The 17,196-nt window shown below is 49.0% G+C and overlaps 1 protein-coding gene across 1 annotated transcript; it reads right to left on the bottom strand.

Annotated features, from left to right (window-relative positions):
• Window positions 1-4,782: 4,782 nt before the first annotated feature.
• MCM2 (minichromosome maintenance complex component 2) lies at window positions 4,783-16,779 on the bottom strand. Its single transcript, XM_080913938.1, has 16 exons — window positions 16,739-16,779; window positions 15,669-15,901; window positions 13,875-14,050; window positions 13,482-13,742; window positions 12,559-12,778; window positions 12,261-12,468; window positions 10,369-10,503; window positions 9,621-9,812; window positions 9,072-9,165; window positions 8,474-8,724; window positions 8,248-8,374; window positions 7,748-7,860; window positions 6,682-6,933; window positions 5,906-6,088; window positions 5,580-5,735; window positions 4,783-5,336 (listed from the first exon to the last, which is right to left on the bottom strand). Exons 1-16 carry the CDS (start codon window positions 16,742-16,744, stop codon window positions 5,226-5,228), a joined length of 2,718 nt encoding a protein of 905 aa, XP_080770064.1. The 5' UTR covers window positions 16,745-16,779; the 3' UTR covers window positions 4,783-5,225.
• Between the last annotated feature and the right edge of the window lie 417 nt (window positions 16,780-17,196).

The following is a 17,196-nucleotide window of genomic DNA, read 5'->3' as shown; positions in this document are numbered from 1 at the left end:
TATGGTCTTGAAAAGGGAGGAAAAGGAATAAAGATTAGATTCAGGGATTTCTTCTCTTTCCCTTCTCTATCTTCCTTTCTTCCTTAGGTAAGGGAAGGGGGTCCCCTGATTGAGTCTAAATATTTACTACATGTAGGTACCTGAACACACATATGCACATGCATGCACATGTGCGCGCGCGCGCACGCACACACACACACACACACACACACACACACACACACACGTAAATAAAGCATGAAGAGACTGGAGATTGGCTTAAATGTTAGGGGTACCTACTGGCTCTTGCAGAGAACCTGGGTTCTGTTCTCAGTGTCCACATAATGATTTAGAGCTAATGTTAACTCCAGGGGATCTGGCACCCTCTTCTGGCCTCTGTGGGCACCACACATGCACACAATACAGAAACATGCAGGCAGAAATATACATAAAAAATAATGATCTAAAACTAAGCCAAAAACTTTTTTTTAAGATTTACTTATTTCGTTTATGTATATGAATACCCTGTGGCTGTCTCCAGACACACCAGAAGAGGGCATCAGATCCCATTACAGATGGTTGTGATCCACCATTTGGTTGTTGGGAATTCAGGACCTCTGGAAGTGTTCAGTGCTCTTAACCACTAAGTCCTCTCTCCAGCCAGCCAAGAAAATCTTTTTAAAATAACAAACAAACAAAAAAAAAAAAAAATGGTATTTATAGTCTTGTAGTCCGAACTAACCCAGAACTCCTAATGTAGACCAGACTGGCCTTGAACTCACAGAGATCCTGAGTGCTGTGATTAAAGGCTTGTGTCATCATGGCTGGCCTATGCTGGATATTTCTGTAAACATATTCACTCCTCCCTCACTGCAGTGGATATCATTAGATAGACAGATGCACCTGGCTCTTCTAGTCTATTTAGAAAAGCGGGGTTTGAGAAGAAGGTACAGGCAGCAGGAGAGCTTCAAGGAAAGAGCAGAATGGATGTGTTCTGTTGTGCGGGAGGATGGATATCTCTGGGAGAGCTTGCAGAAGACAATGTGTGGCATTAACACTTCTGTAGTTTATCCTTTAGTGTGAGGACCCTGAACACAAGGCTGAAGTGGCTAACCTAAGGATACTGGGCAAAGCAGCAACAGAATACAGGAGTGCAGATCCTTCACCTAGCCTGAGGACAAGCCAACTACTCAGCCTGCATCATTTGATGGGTAGTGTAGGTAGGCCAGGTCCTAGAGAGTGAATGATTATGGATGTCAGGTTAAGTATAAACTTTGTCTTGTAAGAAACCCATTTCTAAAGTAGAAATTATGATTCAATTAGGTTTCATGAATGGTAGTGAACAAGCACTCAAAGCAAATTCTCAATGACCACACACACACACACACACAGAGAGAGAGAGAGAGAGAGAGAGAGAGAGAGAGAGAGAGAGAGAGAGAGAGAGAGACTTTTAAAGGTGTAAAGGAGCTGTTTTAGAGTATTGCTCTGATGAAACACCATGATCAAAAAGCAACCTGAGCAAAGAATTTACTTGGCTTACATTTCCACATCACTGTTCATCATCAAAGTCAGGACAGGAATTCAGGAACATGGAGGCAGGAACTAATGCACAGCCCATGGAGGAGTGCCTGCTACTTACTGGCTTGTTCCCTGTGGTTTGCTCAACCTGCTTTCTTATAGAACCCAGGATCAGGTCTAGGGGCTGGGTCCTTCCACATCAATCACTTACTAAGAAGCTGTATTGGAACAAACACTGTAGACCAGACTGGTCTTGAACTCCCAAGTGCTGGAATTAAAGGTGTATATCACTGTGTCCATCTTGCTACAGTCCAGTTTTACGAAGGTATTTGCTCAGTTCCCTCCTCTCCTGTGACTCTAGCTTGTGTCAAGTTGACATAAAGCCAGCACAGAAGCAAATGAAATGTACTCAATCGAGGAAACCACAGGCTCAAATGCATGTGCTTCTAAATAGCTCTCCAGTCAGAACTCATCATAGTGTAAACCTCGTCTTTTGAAAACTTGATCCCTTGAGAATGTTGTGTGGAAGCTGGCAGAGATATCTGCAAATGCATGTATTTATGTTTTTAAAGGTTAAAAGTGGATGAACTACATGTTTAACCTAAGAAGCTACTTTAAAAAATCCACAGAAAGCAAATCAATAAATGTCAATTGTTTTAAGAGAAACGATGAACCTGATAGAACCAATTGCTAAAAGTCTATTATCCAAAAAAATAAATGAAAATAAAGCACAGGGCTCATGTTTATATTACTGGTAATCAGGGCCAAGGCAGGAGGATTGCTTTAAGTTCCAAGCGAGGGGCTGAGCTATAGAGTAAGATCCTGTCTTAAAAATAAAAGTAGCGTATTGGCACCAGTCAGAACTTGGAAAGCAGAGGCAGAAGGATCACTTTCGAGGTCCAGGCCAGCCAGGGCTACGTAGTTAGACACTGTCTCAGAATAAATGAGTAGTGTGTGTGTAAATAAAGCAGAACATCTACACCAGCATCAGGGACATTAAGAAAACAATGAAAGTCTAAATTTGATTTTAAAAATTGTAAGAAAAACGTGACTTATGGGTAAAATTTAGTCTAAATCAGTGGTTCTCAAACTGTGGGTTATGACCTCTTTGGAGGGCAAATGACCGCTGCATATCAGACATCCTACATCTCAGATATTTACATTACTATTTGGAACAGTAGCAAATTTACAGTTATGAATTAGGGATCTCATGAGAAACTGTATTAAAGGGTTGCAGTGTTAGAAGGTTAAGAACCATTGGTCTAAATGATTCTAGTGAGATGGCTCAACAAGGCACCTGACACCAAAACCGGAGTTTATGCCTGGAACCAACCAATGGTGGAAGTAGAGAACTGAATGTTATTTTCTGATCTGCACCTGCACACTGTGGCACATATGACCTGCACACACATGCACACACACTAATAGTAAAATAAAAAACTAAGTGAATGCCCGTGTGCAAGTGTCTGTGCCAGAAGACAACCTGGAGGGTCACCTCTCAGACATTGTCCACTGTTTGAGATGGGACCTTTCTTTTGTCTGGGTGGCCACTGAGGCCCAGGGATCTGCCTATTACTGCATCTCCAGTGCTGGGACAAGCACACCTTTGCTCTTGGCAGTTTTACATGGCTTCTGAGAACATAGCCCATATCCTCAGTGTTTTAAAAATGAAGAATTGCCAGGCGTGCTGTGCACACCTTCAAGCACAGCACTCAGGAGGCAGAGGTAGATAGATAGATCTTTATGTTTGAGGTCAGCCTGGTCTACAGAGCAAGTTCCAAGACAGCTTGGACCACACAGAGAAACCCTGTCTCAAAAAACCCAAGCCCAAACCAAAGCAAAGCTGAGCAATCTCCCCAGCCCCTAAGTGAATGCTTTAAAGTAAAATTATGTTTGGTGAAATTCATCCCAGTAGTAGAAAAGCTAGACCAATACCTACGGCAAACAAAGGAGCCCATCTTACCCAGCAGTCACAGCCTTCCTTTCAAAAATCACATGCATGCCACCTACAGCCATTCATCCCAAGTATTACTGTCACAGCTAAGCAAGGCTCAGCTCAGGGACATGACTGGTAAAGGATGAGAAAAAGACACAGCCTTATTTTCCCCAATTATGAGATTAAACTTGGCATCTATATAAAAAGAACAAACAAAACCTTTGCAGGGATACAAACTAAGAGAAGGAAACCTCCATTATCCAGAGAAGGCTCTCCCAGAAACCTACAATCAATAACATACTAGATTTTATGGTGTGTTTGTTACAAGTGTACCCTGGGACATCAAGTGCGGAGGGGCATTGCTAACACCCAAACTGCTGAATTCTCTAAGAGGCCAATGGATAAAGAAAACAAGTGAGATGGGAAAAACTGCAAAGCTTAGGAACCTACAGAACAGAGTTCAAAGTTGGAGAGAAGCAGACATTAAGCCCTGCTATGGTGACCCCTGGGAACTATAGGCCAGAGGACATGCGTGTGGCTCAGTGCAGCTCTTGCAGGACATGAACAGACTCTGGCTTGTTCTGGCACTGCTTTAAAAAAAGAGAGAGAACATTCAGTCTTAATGGCACAATTAAAAGCCAGAAGAAACCAATCAGTCCTGTAGACTCTAAATGCACAAGGGTCTGCAGCTTCCTAGGAAGCAGGAACAATGGGTAAAGACATCTTATCTGAACCCATTACTATAGAGATGTCAGTTCTGTGTAACAGCTGTATCTTGCCTTATTCAGCTTTCTATTGGTATGACCAATCACCTGAGACAATCGGCTTTTAAGGAAGTAAGGTTTGGGGCTAAGTTTCAAAGATCTTCCCATAGCCTTTTGGCTTGAGTATGCTGAGAGAAAACATAGTGAAGACCTTATAGTCACCTGAAAACAAAGGCTACATTGGGGCTCAATAACCTCACTTCCTTCTCCAAGACTCCAAGCTGGTGAATTAGCAGTGAGCAAGACTGGTGGTACACGTTTTTAACTCCAGGAGGCAGAGACAGGCAGCCATACTAAGTTCCAGGCTAGCCAGGTTTACATGGTGAGACCTTGAACTGAAAAATAGCTATCTCATTGGCAATGATCCCTAAGGGGGATATTTAAAACCCAAAGTACAAGACATAGCCACAAAACAAATCTAACCAGACCTACTTCTGTTGACACCGAGGGCAGGCAGAAAGGGCCTTCAAAAAGCTCAGGGAAGCCTAGTTGGCACATTAAACCAGAACCAAAGGAATAGCACTATTTAAGTTTTATTCAAGTTTGTTAAAAAAAATAAACTACAAGAAACTGTACAAGAAGCGAATGAAGGCAATGGCTAGGTGTGAAGAAAACCATCAGGAGGAACATGGGCCCTCAGTAGGCAGTATTTTGGGCTCCTCCATCACAGACTCCAAGAATGTTCTGGAAAAGTTTTCAAACACTTCTAAGTTGCTCTTTTCTAAAAGGGGAAGAAACAGTCTAGAAACACAACTCATACCAAAAACAGCAATAGTTTGGTAAAGTTTGTCACCTGAACATAACCCGACTTCTAATGAGCCTAGGACAGAGGGTCTGGCCAGGAAGTGCTCTAGAGAGGGACAAATACAGTCATTTCACACCATAGCCTTGGCCCAGAGGCTAATGGGTAAAAAGGTCTGCATTAAGCCATCATCCCACCCCCACAGGACATCAAACCCCAGGAGAAGAGGGCTGTGTCTGCAGAGGGGTGACTGAGCCTCGTCCACATACAGAGTCCTGCGCTGGCCTCAGAACTGCTGTAGGATCAGCTTGCGTTTCAGGTCACGGCTAAACTTGTTGATTTTGAAGAGGTCACTGTCGTAGAAGGCGGAGAGGTTGTGGATATTGATCTGCCTGGCCTGGAGAAAGAATGGCATCAGAACCGTTAGCAGAGGACAATGCTAGCCTTCACCTCTGAAAGGACTGTGCTGGTTCAGAGTGCCAAGAGAGCTTCACCAGCCTCACAGATACTCGGACAAGGCTGCTGGTACTCATTTCCCTGTGCTTATTTCTAGCTCAATTGCCTATTACCTGATGGCCTACCAAAGGTGGCATGGGCTCCGCAGAGCAACGAACCCTAACCCTGCCCTGTTCTTGCACACCTTGTCCATCAGGTCCTTCTCAGGTATTTCGATGGTGTCCTGCTGGGCCCCAAAGCGGTTGCGTTGGTATGTCACCTGCTCAGCCACCAACTGCTTCAGTATGAAGAGCAGCAGATCATTGTTATCTCGACGGAAGGAGAGATACCGGGCAAAAGTCTGCAAGAAGAGGACAGAGGTCAGAAGCCAGTTCACGTGCCAGGTCTTGTCAGGTCACCTTCCCGGCTTAAGGGGCTTCCCGGATATGCCTAGACCACAGCTAACCAAGGCTCCAGGCCAGTCTTCCAGTCCCTAAAACAGGCCAGGAACCTGGCCTCAGCCATACCTACCTTGCGCATGCTGCGCATCACACTGAACTTCTGGGTGTCAATGAAGCTCTCCAGCATCACTCGGATGGCCATGTTGACATCATCTTCCATCACGTAGTCGCGCAGGTGCATGCGTGCATGGGCCTCAGCCATGCGGATCATGGACTCGATGTGGCGCACTGTGATGGGAATACTGCCCGTTGCCTATAGAGAACAATGTTGAGGCTTTCCTCAGGAGGAGGCAAATACCAGGCAGCCAGAGCCCAGGTGGCCAACAGTGTAACATCTACAGCCACGCTCGGCTCCAATGCCAGGTACAAAGCCTGACCTGTGTGGCTGCCACTGGCACCACTGCCTATCCCGCCCTTAGCTTGTATCCCTTGGCGGTTACACCTGCATCTAGCTTACACGGAGCGTTATGTGATCCAGAACAAGTATGAACCAAGCTGAATCCTTTGAAGACGGTGCATAACATTAAAATAGGAAAACCCAGCTGACTTCTTGGTTAGGTGTGATAGTCAGTAGTCTTGTGATCTGGTGCCAAACCAGGGAGCTCAAACCAGCTAATACAGAACTTTAACAATCAAAAGACGCTGACACTCTTGAACAGTTAGAGATCATCTGTAACTCAGTGGTTAAGACATGGAACGCCCATTTCTTCCCAATGCTGGGGAAAGTGCTATGCCCATGCGAGGCAGGCACTCACCAGAGTGGTGCCAAGCCCCCGAGGCTCCTCCTTAATACTAACTGCTGACCCCACCCTGCGTCTGGGTCAGAACAGTGTCCCACTAGCTCACCATGGACTCCTTCCTCAGGTCGCTGTACATCCTGGCCACTTTGTCCTGGTCCATTTGGTTGAGCTTTGGGTGGACCCTTTCCTTGGCATAGATGATGTATTTCTTCAGGACCTCCTGAGGCAGGGGCTCCACACCGTAAGTGTTGGGTAGGGCTGGCTCCAAGGTGCCACCATTGGTCAGCCCTTCATCCTTCTTGTTGCTGGGGTGGTGTCTGACATGGCTGCCAACCACAAAGCGGGCCAGCATCTCATCCTAGGGCACAATAAGGGTGTGGATAGAAAGGCAGGAAAAGTCACACAGCAAGGAAAGTGACTGCCAGGAGTGACTGAGGGTAGGCAGGTCCATAAGCATGGAGAATAGTTCTAGGCTTAGAGAGGGGGTAGGAGACAGCCGTGCCCCAATGACAATCCCAGCTACTCAGGAGCCGAGATAGGACTTGAACCCAGAAACCAAGAAAAACTTCTTCGTCTTAAAAACTAAAAGCAAATTAAAACATAGAAAAGGTAACAAAAAGCAATGAGCTAAGGAAAAGAAAAATGGAACCAAGGTGAACCCAGTGGCCAAGAAGCTGTGGTAACTGGACAATCTGAAAGGCATCTGGTGCGGGAATGAGCACTCCAGGGGAAAGATACATCCAAAGCCTGGGGTCACCTCTTTTGGGAGAACAGGAAGACGGCAGCTGCAGAGCTGGCTGGGGCAGTGCACAGCAGCCATCCCTACCCAGCAGGTGCAGGGTGGGGATGGAACATGTGCTGGCCACAAAGCAGAGCTTCTGTGGGTCGCCATGGAGGACAGATGCCATGTAATTTATTCTTTTAACTAGCAGGCAAATAAGCAACCGACATAGATGACAGCAGTCCCCTGGGTTAGAGGGCAGAGCTAGTGGAAGGGGTAGGACAGGGAGGGCACAGTCTGTGACTAGATTCCATAGGCAGCCCAGGAGGGGTTGGAGAGGCCGTAAGAGGTCAGAATGACTCCTTGTTATGAGGACCCAGCACACAGAACAACCCAAGCTTCAGGCAATGGCCCAGAACCTACAGGTGGCACCAGGGATATGGGGATGTACCTGAACTGGATCAACAGTGTCCCTCACCACACACAGGACATCAAAGCGGGAAATGATAGGCTCTGTGAGGTCTACATTCTCTGAGAAGGTCAGTGAAGGGTCGTAGCGGCCACCTGAAAGATGAGGCAAGCTCTTAGCGTATCCCTCCATCCTCCATCCGTCCAGGACTCTGGAAGTTTTTCCAGGAAGAGGGTGCCTCTAGGTAGGGAGGGAGGGGGGAAGGAGGAAGGAGATACTATGCCTAATTCCATTAGAACCAGAGTCCTACTCTGATCAGAAGATAAATGGGCCTCTGAGTGCTAGTTACCTATTGGCTGGGCCTGGTAGCTCCTCCAGCACCATTTAGACAAAGGATCAAAGCACCCAAAGGTAGTGTAAAGGAACAGATAGGCAATCACCCTAGGTTCCCAAGTCCTTCCTCCTCTGCTCCCATCTGGTAAGACATTTTGGGTGGGGCTGTGTCTGCTGCCATCCCAAGGCCTGTACTGCAGCAGGCATACCTATGGGGTTAGCAGCAGCTATGACGGTGCAGCGGGCTTGCAAAGAGGTAACAATGCCAGCCTTCGAGATGGAGATGCTTTGCTGTTCCATGGCCTCGTGGATGCTGGTCCTGTCCTGGTCATTCATCTGCACAACATAGGGCATCACAGGAGGCCTTGACATTATCTAATAAAGCCCACCACCACTGAGAGCTCAGTCCCAGAGCCCATCATCCCAGATACCCACCTTGTCAAACTCATCAATGAGACACACACCCCGGTCAGCCAGAACCAGAGCTCCAGCCTCTAAGGTCCACTCTCTGCTGACAGGATGCCGCTGAACATATGCAGTGAGACCCACGGCTGATGCACCCTGGCCAGTGGTGAAGATGGCACGACTAGACACTTTCTCGATGTATTTGAGGAACTGGGACTTTGCTGTGCCAGGGTCCCCACACAAGAGCACATTAATGTCACCTCGAACCTTGTGCTTTCCACCTGAAGAAAGACCAGGATGGAGAAAGATATGTGTAGACAGGAAAGAGGGCCAGAAGACAGGCTAGATCCCGCCAATTCAAACCTGTTCCTCCGCAAAGCAGGGAGTACCCATCCCCAGGACCAGCTTTGGGACACAATCAAAACAGCACACATATCACAAAATCCTGAGTGTGCCCTGCGTACCATAAAGGTGGTAAGATTATAGCCCGAGACCAGACCTCAGCCAACCAGCAGAGACAGCCCATCAGAGTGAGCAAAGTCCACGCTCCCTGCAGTCTCTTGTTAACTCTTATGCTTAAAACAAAGACCGTATAATCATCTCAGGGAGAGCTGGCAAGGGGGATCACCTGGGTTCTTGGGCTCCCCTCCAAACAGGGACAGAGCCAGGCCTCTCTTGATGTCTTCATGCCCATAGATGGAGGGTGCGATGCTGGCAAAGATCTGAGGAACAGAAGGAGACCACCATGACACTGAACCTAGCAGGCAGGTAAGAAATTTAAGTTCCCACCTTTGCTTCTCTCAATAACTGACGACCGACCATCAGGCGTGAAAAGCCAAATAAACTCTTTCCTCCCCAAGCTGCTTTTGGTTATTATGGTCTTGATAAGAGAAAGGAAATCAGAACAGACTTTTCCCTTTAGAGCACAGCTAGAGCTCAAAGCAGCAAGAGTGGTCATGATGCACATGGGGCAGAAGACAGTGCTGTGATGTTATCCCCAGAAGCCACAATCCTATCCCCAGATGTAACCTTTGATCTTAGACTTCCAGACTCCAGGCAGAGCTGGGGCTGCTGTTCCCACATCAGTCTGCCCCCAAGGACCATATTCTGAGGCCCCATCTAGCGGGCAGGGGGCCTGGTCCGGAGATCCCAGGTGTAGCCCTGCCCGGCCACCTGCCTTCTCTCCGATTTGCTGATCCTTGGAAAGACTGGTGATCATCTTCACATCCTCATCAGTGAGTTCACCCACAGCTACTTTGTTGTCCTTCTTGGCAACATGGTTGGCCAAGATGATAGTGGCAAAGACTGGAAAGCCATTGGCAGTGTTAAGCGAGCCATCATAGTTATTGTGGTAAATGCCAGTCAGCTCCTGGGAAGGGAAGATCACAGTCAGAGGGTCCAACCTGAGGTCCTGAGGCAAGGGGAGGCCCACATCCATGCTGCTTTCCCGTCTCCACCCCACGCTCCCCACACTGCAAACAAGAGGAACGACAATCACAGAAACATGAGCTTTGTCCCACTGTGCTTTACACAGGAACGCAAGGGAGAGAGAAAGGAGCTATTTATTAAAGGCTACATTTTCAACTTGGCACAACTAGAGTGTTAGTGAGGCCATTTAAGTTGTGTGTTGGGAGGAGCTACCTAGACCCTGACACAGCTCCCAGTTCTCTCTGCTTTCTGGTTCCATGAGATGTGCAGCTACATCCACAGCCACAGGCCCAATGACCATGAACTAAGGCCTCTGGCACTGACCCAAGATAAATCTTTTCTCTTGTACTAGCACAGTAAAACCAAGCAACACCCACCACTCCAACGAGCAGGAGAAAAGCTCTCCTGACTCGAGAGCTGGTGCCAGGCTGAGCTCACCCATGGACATGGACCCTACCTCCAATGGCCATAGCAGATACTACTTAACATCCACTCACTATCTCATCTCCTGGCTTGCAGCTGTCCACCAGATCAGCAAGGAGAATGGCATCCTTGGAACGGGGCAGCCGGCCGGCCGCCACCTTGCCGGGACTCTCCTGGATGCGGATGCGTTGGTAGTTCTGATAGATGGTCTGCAGAGGACAGAAAGGATCATGGTTCCTACACAGCCAACCGCTCTCCTCAAAGCACAGCTTTCCCATGTGCTCGGACTTGACCTCACTGCAGGCCACGAAAGCCCCAGAGACCAGAGGGCAGGCTAACCACAACTCAGAAGTCTCTTCACCTGCCACCATCCCAGGCAGTGTCTTCCTCCTCCTGGGCTCCAGCATCTGTTCTATGTCGCAGAGCCTAGACTCAAGTGTGTTCACAGTTGGCAGAAGGGGATGCTGAGCTTTAACCATGACCTTATGAGGGCCGAGCTGGGCCATGTGTACGCAGCATCTACAGTAGCACCCATAAGCGGCAGAGCAAGACCACATGGTAGATAGAGCCGCACCATGTGCCCTAACATCCCACACTAGCTCATTTACTATCCTACAAAGAGACAGCACACTACAATCTGGGCTGCAAATGTCCCCCACGGCCTATGTGTAGGGCACGGAGTCTTCAGTCCACGTACGAGAACCTTGTGGAAGGGCTTAGGTCATAGAAGTGTGCCCCTGAAGGGCACTAAAGAATCCTGGCTAGTCTCCCGTTCTCTTCTGTGTCTCTGATGAGAGCTGAGCAGCTTTCTGTATCACCATCACTGCTACACACGGGCCCAAAGCCACAGGGTCAACTGACCCCAAACACAACTCTGAAACCAAGCCATAAGTCAACTTTTCTCTCTTATGTCAATGACACTAGGGGTTTAGTTACAGGAACCCAGAGCTGACTGATCCACAAGACACAGTGGCTGAAAGTACACAGCAGCAGGTCATGGTGGTATATACCTTTAAGCCCAGAGCTCCAGACGCAAAGCTAGGTAGAGGTCTGTGAATTTGAGGCTAGTCATGGTTATACAGTAAACCCCTGTCCCAATAAAGAAGCTCACAATCACATCTATATGCTTCTTAGGACACTGTTGCATGGGAGACCTTAGACAATCAAGCCTCCAAACACCTGCTTTTCCACAAGAAGAGAACCGTAGAACCTCCCTCCAAGAATATAATCAAGACTAAGACCCAAGGAACACACCAGGCAGCCAGCAAGGCCGGCATACGTTTGACCCCACTTGCTAATCCCCGCACAGTGCAGCTCAGTGTCCTGGGGCCAGAGTCCAGTTTTGAGACATGGCTAAGATGGGGCTGCAAAGGATGGAGGAGGCAGAGCTAAGTACAGCCTGGGAACTGGGTCACCCAGGTTAAAGCAGACCTGGACTTGAACATGGTCATGGGCAACTTCCTGGCCAGGCAGCTCTTAACTAGACAGCTAGAACCACAGAAAGCATCATGAGTCAGGCAGTAAGGGGGTGAGGGTGGGGGGCAGGGCAGCTGCAGATGAAGATGAGCACAAAGGCATGCATTCTGTTCCTAGGATTTTAATGTCCAGAGATACATGAGTCTCCCAAGAAAAGCTCTGCCGGATCTACAGTGGTTAAAATCCTGGATACACCCACAAAAGGCACCAGGGGCCAGCCAGTCCCACAAGTCAACAGATGGTCCAGATGCACGTGTAATAGGAAAGTAGGTGCTCTGTTGGGGTGGACAGGAGTAAGTGGCCCTGTTTCCTTTATCACAAATCTGGACACACCAAACAAGATCACCTAGTTTCACATATACTGGCTTATTGAAGACACGGGGCCAGTCTAATTCATTCTGCCATGTTTAACTGCCCTAACATCTTTTGGCCCTGAAGATAGGCTGGGTCTTGCACACTAAGGATAGTGCGGCAGGTCTGTGTTACTCACCTCCTCCATGTTGATCTCAAAGGGCCCAGCTGACTGGCACTCAGGGCAGGAGCCAGGCTTCACCTCCTGGTTCTGAGACTGGCAGAAAGGCCCCAGGATAAAGCTGCACTTGCTACAGTTATACTTGACCATGCTGAGCTGGGGCAGGACTCCAGTACAGCTGGTTACCACACCGCTGGTCCGGATCAGCTGGTTCAGGTGCAGCTGCCTGTGTTGGGAGGTAACACATACATCAGAGGCTATGGGGCTACTTCCTTCCCCATTCTCTGCACAAGGCCCAGCTCTCTCCCCTGCTCACCTCAGTGAACGCAGCTCCTCCACCAGAGGCAGGTGGGAGATGCGCACATGAATGTGGTTGGTGATGCGGTCATATTTAGGGTACATGGCCAGCACGACCTCCAGGGCAGCCTCATCAAAGATCTGTAGCAGTTCAGCTGGTGCCTCGGGTAGGAAGTATGCCAACACATGTTCCCGGGCTGCCAGGTCTTCATAATTCACCACCAAACTCTCCCGGTTCTCTGAGGAGGAGAGCATGTGGGACAGATGACACAGCCAGGGACCACGAAGGTGGCTAACATCTTAGAACTCTGCTGACCAAACGGCTCTACCCAAACCAAACTTGAGAGAGCCAGAAAGTCCAGTTTGCACCCTAGGCTGCAATGAAGACCCAAGTGATAATATTAACAGATGTCTGGGGATGTAATTTCCAGGAGGAACAGAGCCTTCAGGCTACAGAGCAGAGTGCCCAGGCCATGGAGAAGAGCTACTGCCATTGCTGGAGGGGCTGCCACTGCCACAAGCTGCCGTACCCTGTAAAGCCAATGTGTCACACAGAAATGCTACCATTTTGGATTAGTGTTGTCATGCACAAGTTGGGAAGTGGTTCAGCGAGAGAACACTTGCTAGGGTTCAACCCGACTCTGCAAAAACCAACCAATCAACCAAAACAAATCCTACAAAAGTCAAAACAGGAAAGGAATACATTTTTAAGCATGTCCCCAAACAGTCTAGCTCTGGTGCAGATACGGGAAATCTTGGATTCCTCAGGTTCTGTCCTTGTCACCAAATGTTCCTGTGCAGTATGTGTTCAGTGTGGTACAATGAAGTCAGCAGGATACAGAAGCCAGGTCCCCTTCAACCCCTAGTGCTGAGACTGAACCAGGATCTCACAGAAGGCAATCACTGCACCTCTGTACCTCCCCCAACCTATGAGCAACATACCTTTGCACATATCACTGATGCGCTCCTTGAAGACATTGTGGCCATGGCTGTCCACATGGGTACGCAGGAAGTTCTTGAAGCGGTGGTGGATCTCCAGCCTGGGCCCTGCCATGCTCACCCACTCGCGCACCGAGTGGCCCTTGAGGTCCTCCAGGTTCTCAATACTCTCGATCATCTCTTCATCCTCCTCACCATCCTCTGTGGCACGCTCTACATGGCGGCGCTTACGGGCAGGCCGCTCCTCATCTTCCTCGTCGCTGTCTTGGGTAGCAAGGCATCCATGTGAGCAAGCCTTTCCCAGCATCCTTTGCACAATACTTGCCACCCACGTCTCCCCTACTCCCAAGGCTTTGGACGTCCAAGTGTCACCTCTGGGATGCCCACCACACTTACCATATAGCAGCCCTCGGCGCATGCGACCCAGGCCTCTGCCAGCCTCACGGTCCCGCTGCCTCATAGCCCGCTCAGCAGCCTCCCTCTGACTGGCCGTCAGCTCCTCTACATCTTCATCATCCAGGGCCAATCCTTCTGCCTCATAGACATCGAGCTCAGGAATGGGACGGTAGTCTCTGCCAGGGGCCAACAGTGAACAGTAAATCCCCAAACAACCCTCCTGAGAATTACTATCTGCTCCAGAGGCTTACAAGGTCCTTGCTAGACAGCTGCAGACAGGAAGCTGGAAGAATATGATTGAAGGACTCTATCAAGAAAGCACAAGCCCCCAGGATGGAAAGGGGGTGATGCACACAGCCATGAGTCTGGGCGGGAGAGCAAGTCCCACGTCCACAGTGCCACCTGCTGGTGGTATATGGTGGCTGCGGCCAATGCTTCCTGTATGCAGTCTGCCAACCTGGTCTAGAGAAAATCAAAGTATCAAGGTCATTTTTACAATCTTCAACACAGGACAGAAACTACGAAATCCTGCATTTCCTCCCTGGCTGGGACAGTTTCATGTTTCTAGTTTCCGATGAAAATGGTGCTAGTTGGATAACAAATGTGGGAAAAATCTCTAGAATTCCACAACCCCAGTGGAAATGCAAGGTACTGACTAACCAGGTCTGCTCGCAACAGTGTGAACACATCTGGGGCTAAGATGGTTAAGAGCAATGTATTACTCTATTTATTTATTTATTTATTTATATTTTGAGACAGGATTTCTCTGTGTAGCTCTGGTTGTCCCGGAACTCAAAGAGATCCACCTGTGTCTGCTTCCCAAGTGCTACATTAAAGCTGTGTGTGTGTGTGTGTGTGTGTTGCCCATGGGGTCCTGAGGGGACGGGGAGTCAGTGTTTTGGGGGGAGATTCAGTTTTGAGATGATAAAAAAAGTTCTGGTGGAATGATGCAGATGAATGCCACTGAGCCACACACTAAAAATGGGGAAGACACTTTGTCGTGTATTCATAACTGAGGGGGCTGGAAAGAAGGCTCGGTGATGAGGGCCTGGGTTCAATTTCCAGCACCCACATGGCAGCTGACAACTGTCTGTAACTCCAGTTCCAGGGGACCTGATGCCCTCACACAGACATATGTGCAGGTAAAACACCAATGCACATAAAGTACACAAATCATTTTTTTTAATTTAGAAAGAAAACAAAATAGAAGTAGAGGAAGCCAAGACCTTGACACCAGAAAGTTCAGAGAGCAGATCCCAGTGTGTCCAGGAATTACATCCTCCCTATGCCTTCTCCCCAGATGAACACAACCCAGCCAGACTGGCTGCATGAATAGCTCACACCCACTGGCTCAAGTGTCTTAGCAGTGCCTTTCCAGTTGTTTGCCCGAGTCCCAGAGTCTCCTCAGAGCAGTCTATCTCATCATTGAGGGGTGACGTGATTTTAGAGTCGATCATCTTCTGGATGTCTGCTTACAAACCTGAACACTTGTGACCAGAGCCTAATGCAGGCTGGGTGTAAGTTTACTGAGTTGGTGCCACCCTTGAGGGCTCTTCAGATTACTCTGTAGGTCCCCTTCTCCTCAGCTGGGGCCTGTCTGGGTCTTAGGGTCTAGTTTGAACTGTATACAGTGAACTAAACGCATCTTCACGGTGGCTGATGAACACCACCACCCAACCAAGCCACATCCAAAGTCAAAGTTTGGTTCATACAGTCATGGGTCCCCAAGGCCAGGCTACCAGACACGAGGGTCCTTCTGCTAAGCCACCTAACCACAGCCTACACTGGAAATACCTCTCCATGCCATCACCAATGAGTTCCTCTCCATCCTCTTCTTCCTCCATGGGCCCCTCCGTGCCCAGCAGCCCCTCAGACTCATCCTCAAATGGGGGGAGGTCTCTGCCAGGGCTGGAGGTAAGGGCATCAGCACGTCTGGAGCTGCGGCCTGGGCTGGAGGTTAGGGGATCACTGACCCGTCGCCGCTGACGGGCAGGGCTAGATGCTGCTGAGAAGGACTCAGAAGATTCCTGCAAGAGAGTCCGCAGTCAGACACTGGAGGGACACAAGCTGACAGCCTCCTGGTTACCCTGGAGCCTCCCCAGTCTGTCTCTTGTACACTAGATACTGTTCTCAAGGACACAGAACCCCTCAGATCACTCCATGTCCCTCTATAAAAAACCCAGGGGCTATGTAATTTTTTTTATAACCTGTTTATAATCTATTTCTACACTCCACTCACCCCAAACCCCACAATATGCTGGGTGCTGGAACAAGAGGTGAAGAGAGCAGATCTTTAATCTTTAATGATTAAACGCTAAGAGTAGGAAGGTCGGGACTGAAGTCACAGGCATGTAATTCAGAATACCTAGAGGTTGAGGCCCGAGGATCACCAAGTTCAAGGCTACCCACACTACAGAGAGAGGTCAAGCCCAGCCTGGGTTACTTAGTAAGCCCCTTTCTATTTCTTTCTTTCTTTTCCAGACAGGGTTTCTCTGTGTAGTTTGGCTGTCCTGGTACTCACTCTAGAACTCAAAGATCTTCCTGCCCTTACCTCCCTAGTGTTGGGATAAAAGGCATACGCCTCAACCGCCCAGCTATGAGACTCTCAAGAGAGTAAGGGTGCATGCAGCTACGTGGTAGCCTGCTTTCCCTACACGCGGGAGGTTCTGGGTTCCATTTCCTGCACCTTCACCACCAAATGTGCGTGGAGACCCGGGGCCTAAGGATACATGTGGGGAGCAAAGATGACCCGTCCCAGACTGGCACAGGTAGCCCAGCACGCAGCCCTGCCACCGGAGGGAGATAGCGGACAAGCGAGTCGAGACCACTGAATACCGCCCGCCCCGAATCAGCCCACTCCTCACCGCCATCTCTGCGCTAGCTCCACCGCACCAGCTGCCACCAGTTTTCGCGCGAAAACCAGATCACATGACCCGCCCTAGCCCGGGAAGCGCCTGGAGGCCTCAGACGTCACGACGTCCACGTCTATCTAGGGCGGAAGAAGGACTGGAGCGTCTGGGCACGCCCACACCTTGAAGCCACGCCCCATTCCTTAGAAACCCGCCCATAGCTTTCAAAAGGCTCCACGCCTCCTGTACCTAGGCTTAACCCTTCGTTAAGGCAACGAAGCTGGACTTTGGGCCACTGTTGATTTTGAGGACAAATCTGACCTTCTAGCGTGTGACCTTGGTGTAGGTATGGCCACTTGATGCAACTGATACTGTTTTCTGATTTCTTCCTGACTTGGCATCAACCTTTCCCAAAGCACTGAGGTTCAATCCTTCAAGAAACCAGACTGCTGTGGGCTTTTATCATAAAAGTC

This window comes from Micromys minutus (assembly GCF_963924665.1).
Source record: "Micromys minutus genome assembly, chromosome: 3".
NCBI classification, from domain to species: Eukaryota; Metazoa; Chordata; class Mammalia; order Rodentia; family Muridae; genus Micromys; species Micromys minutus.
This window is presented reverse-complemented; position numbering and strand designations above follow the sequence as displayed.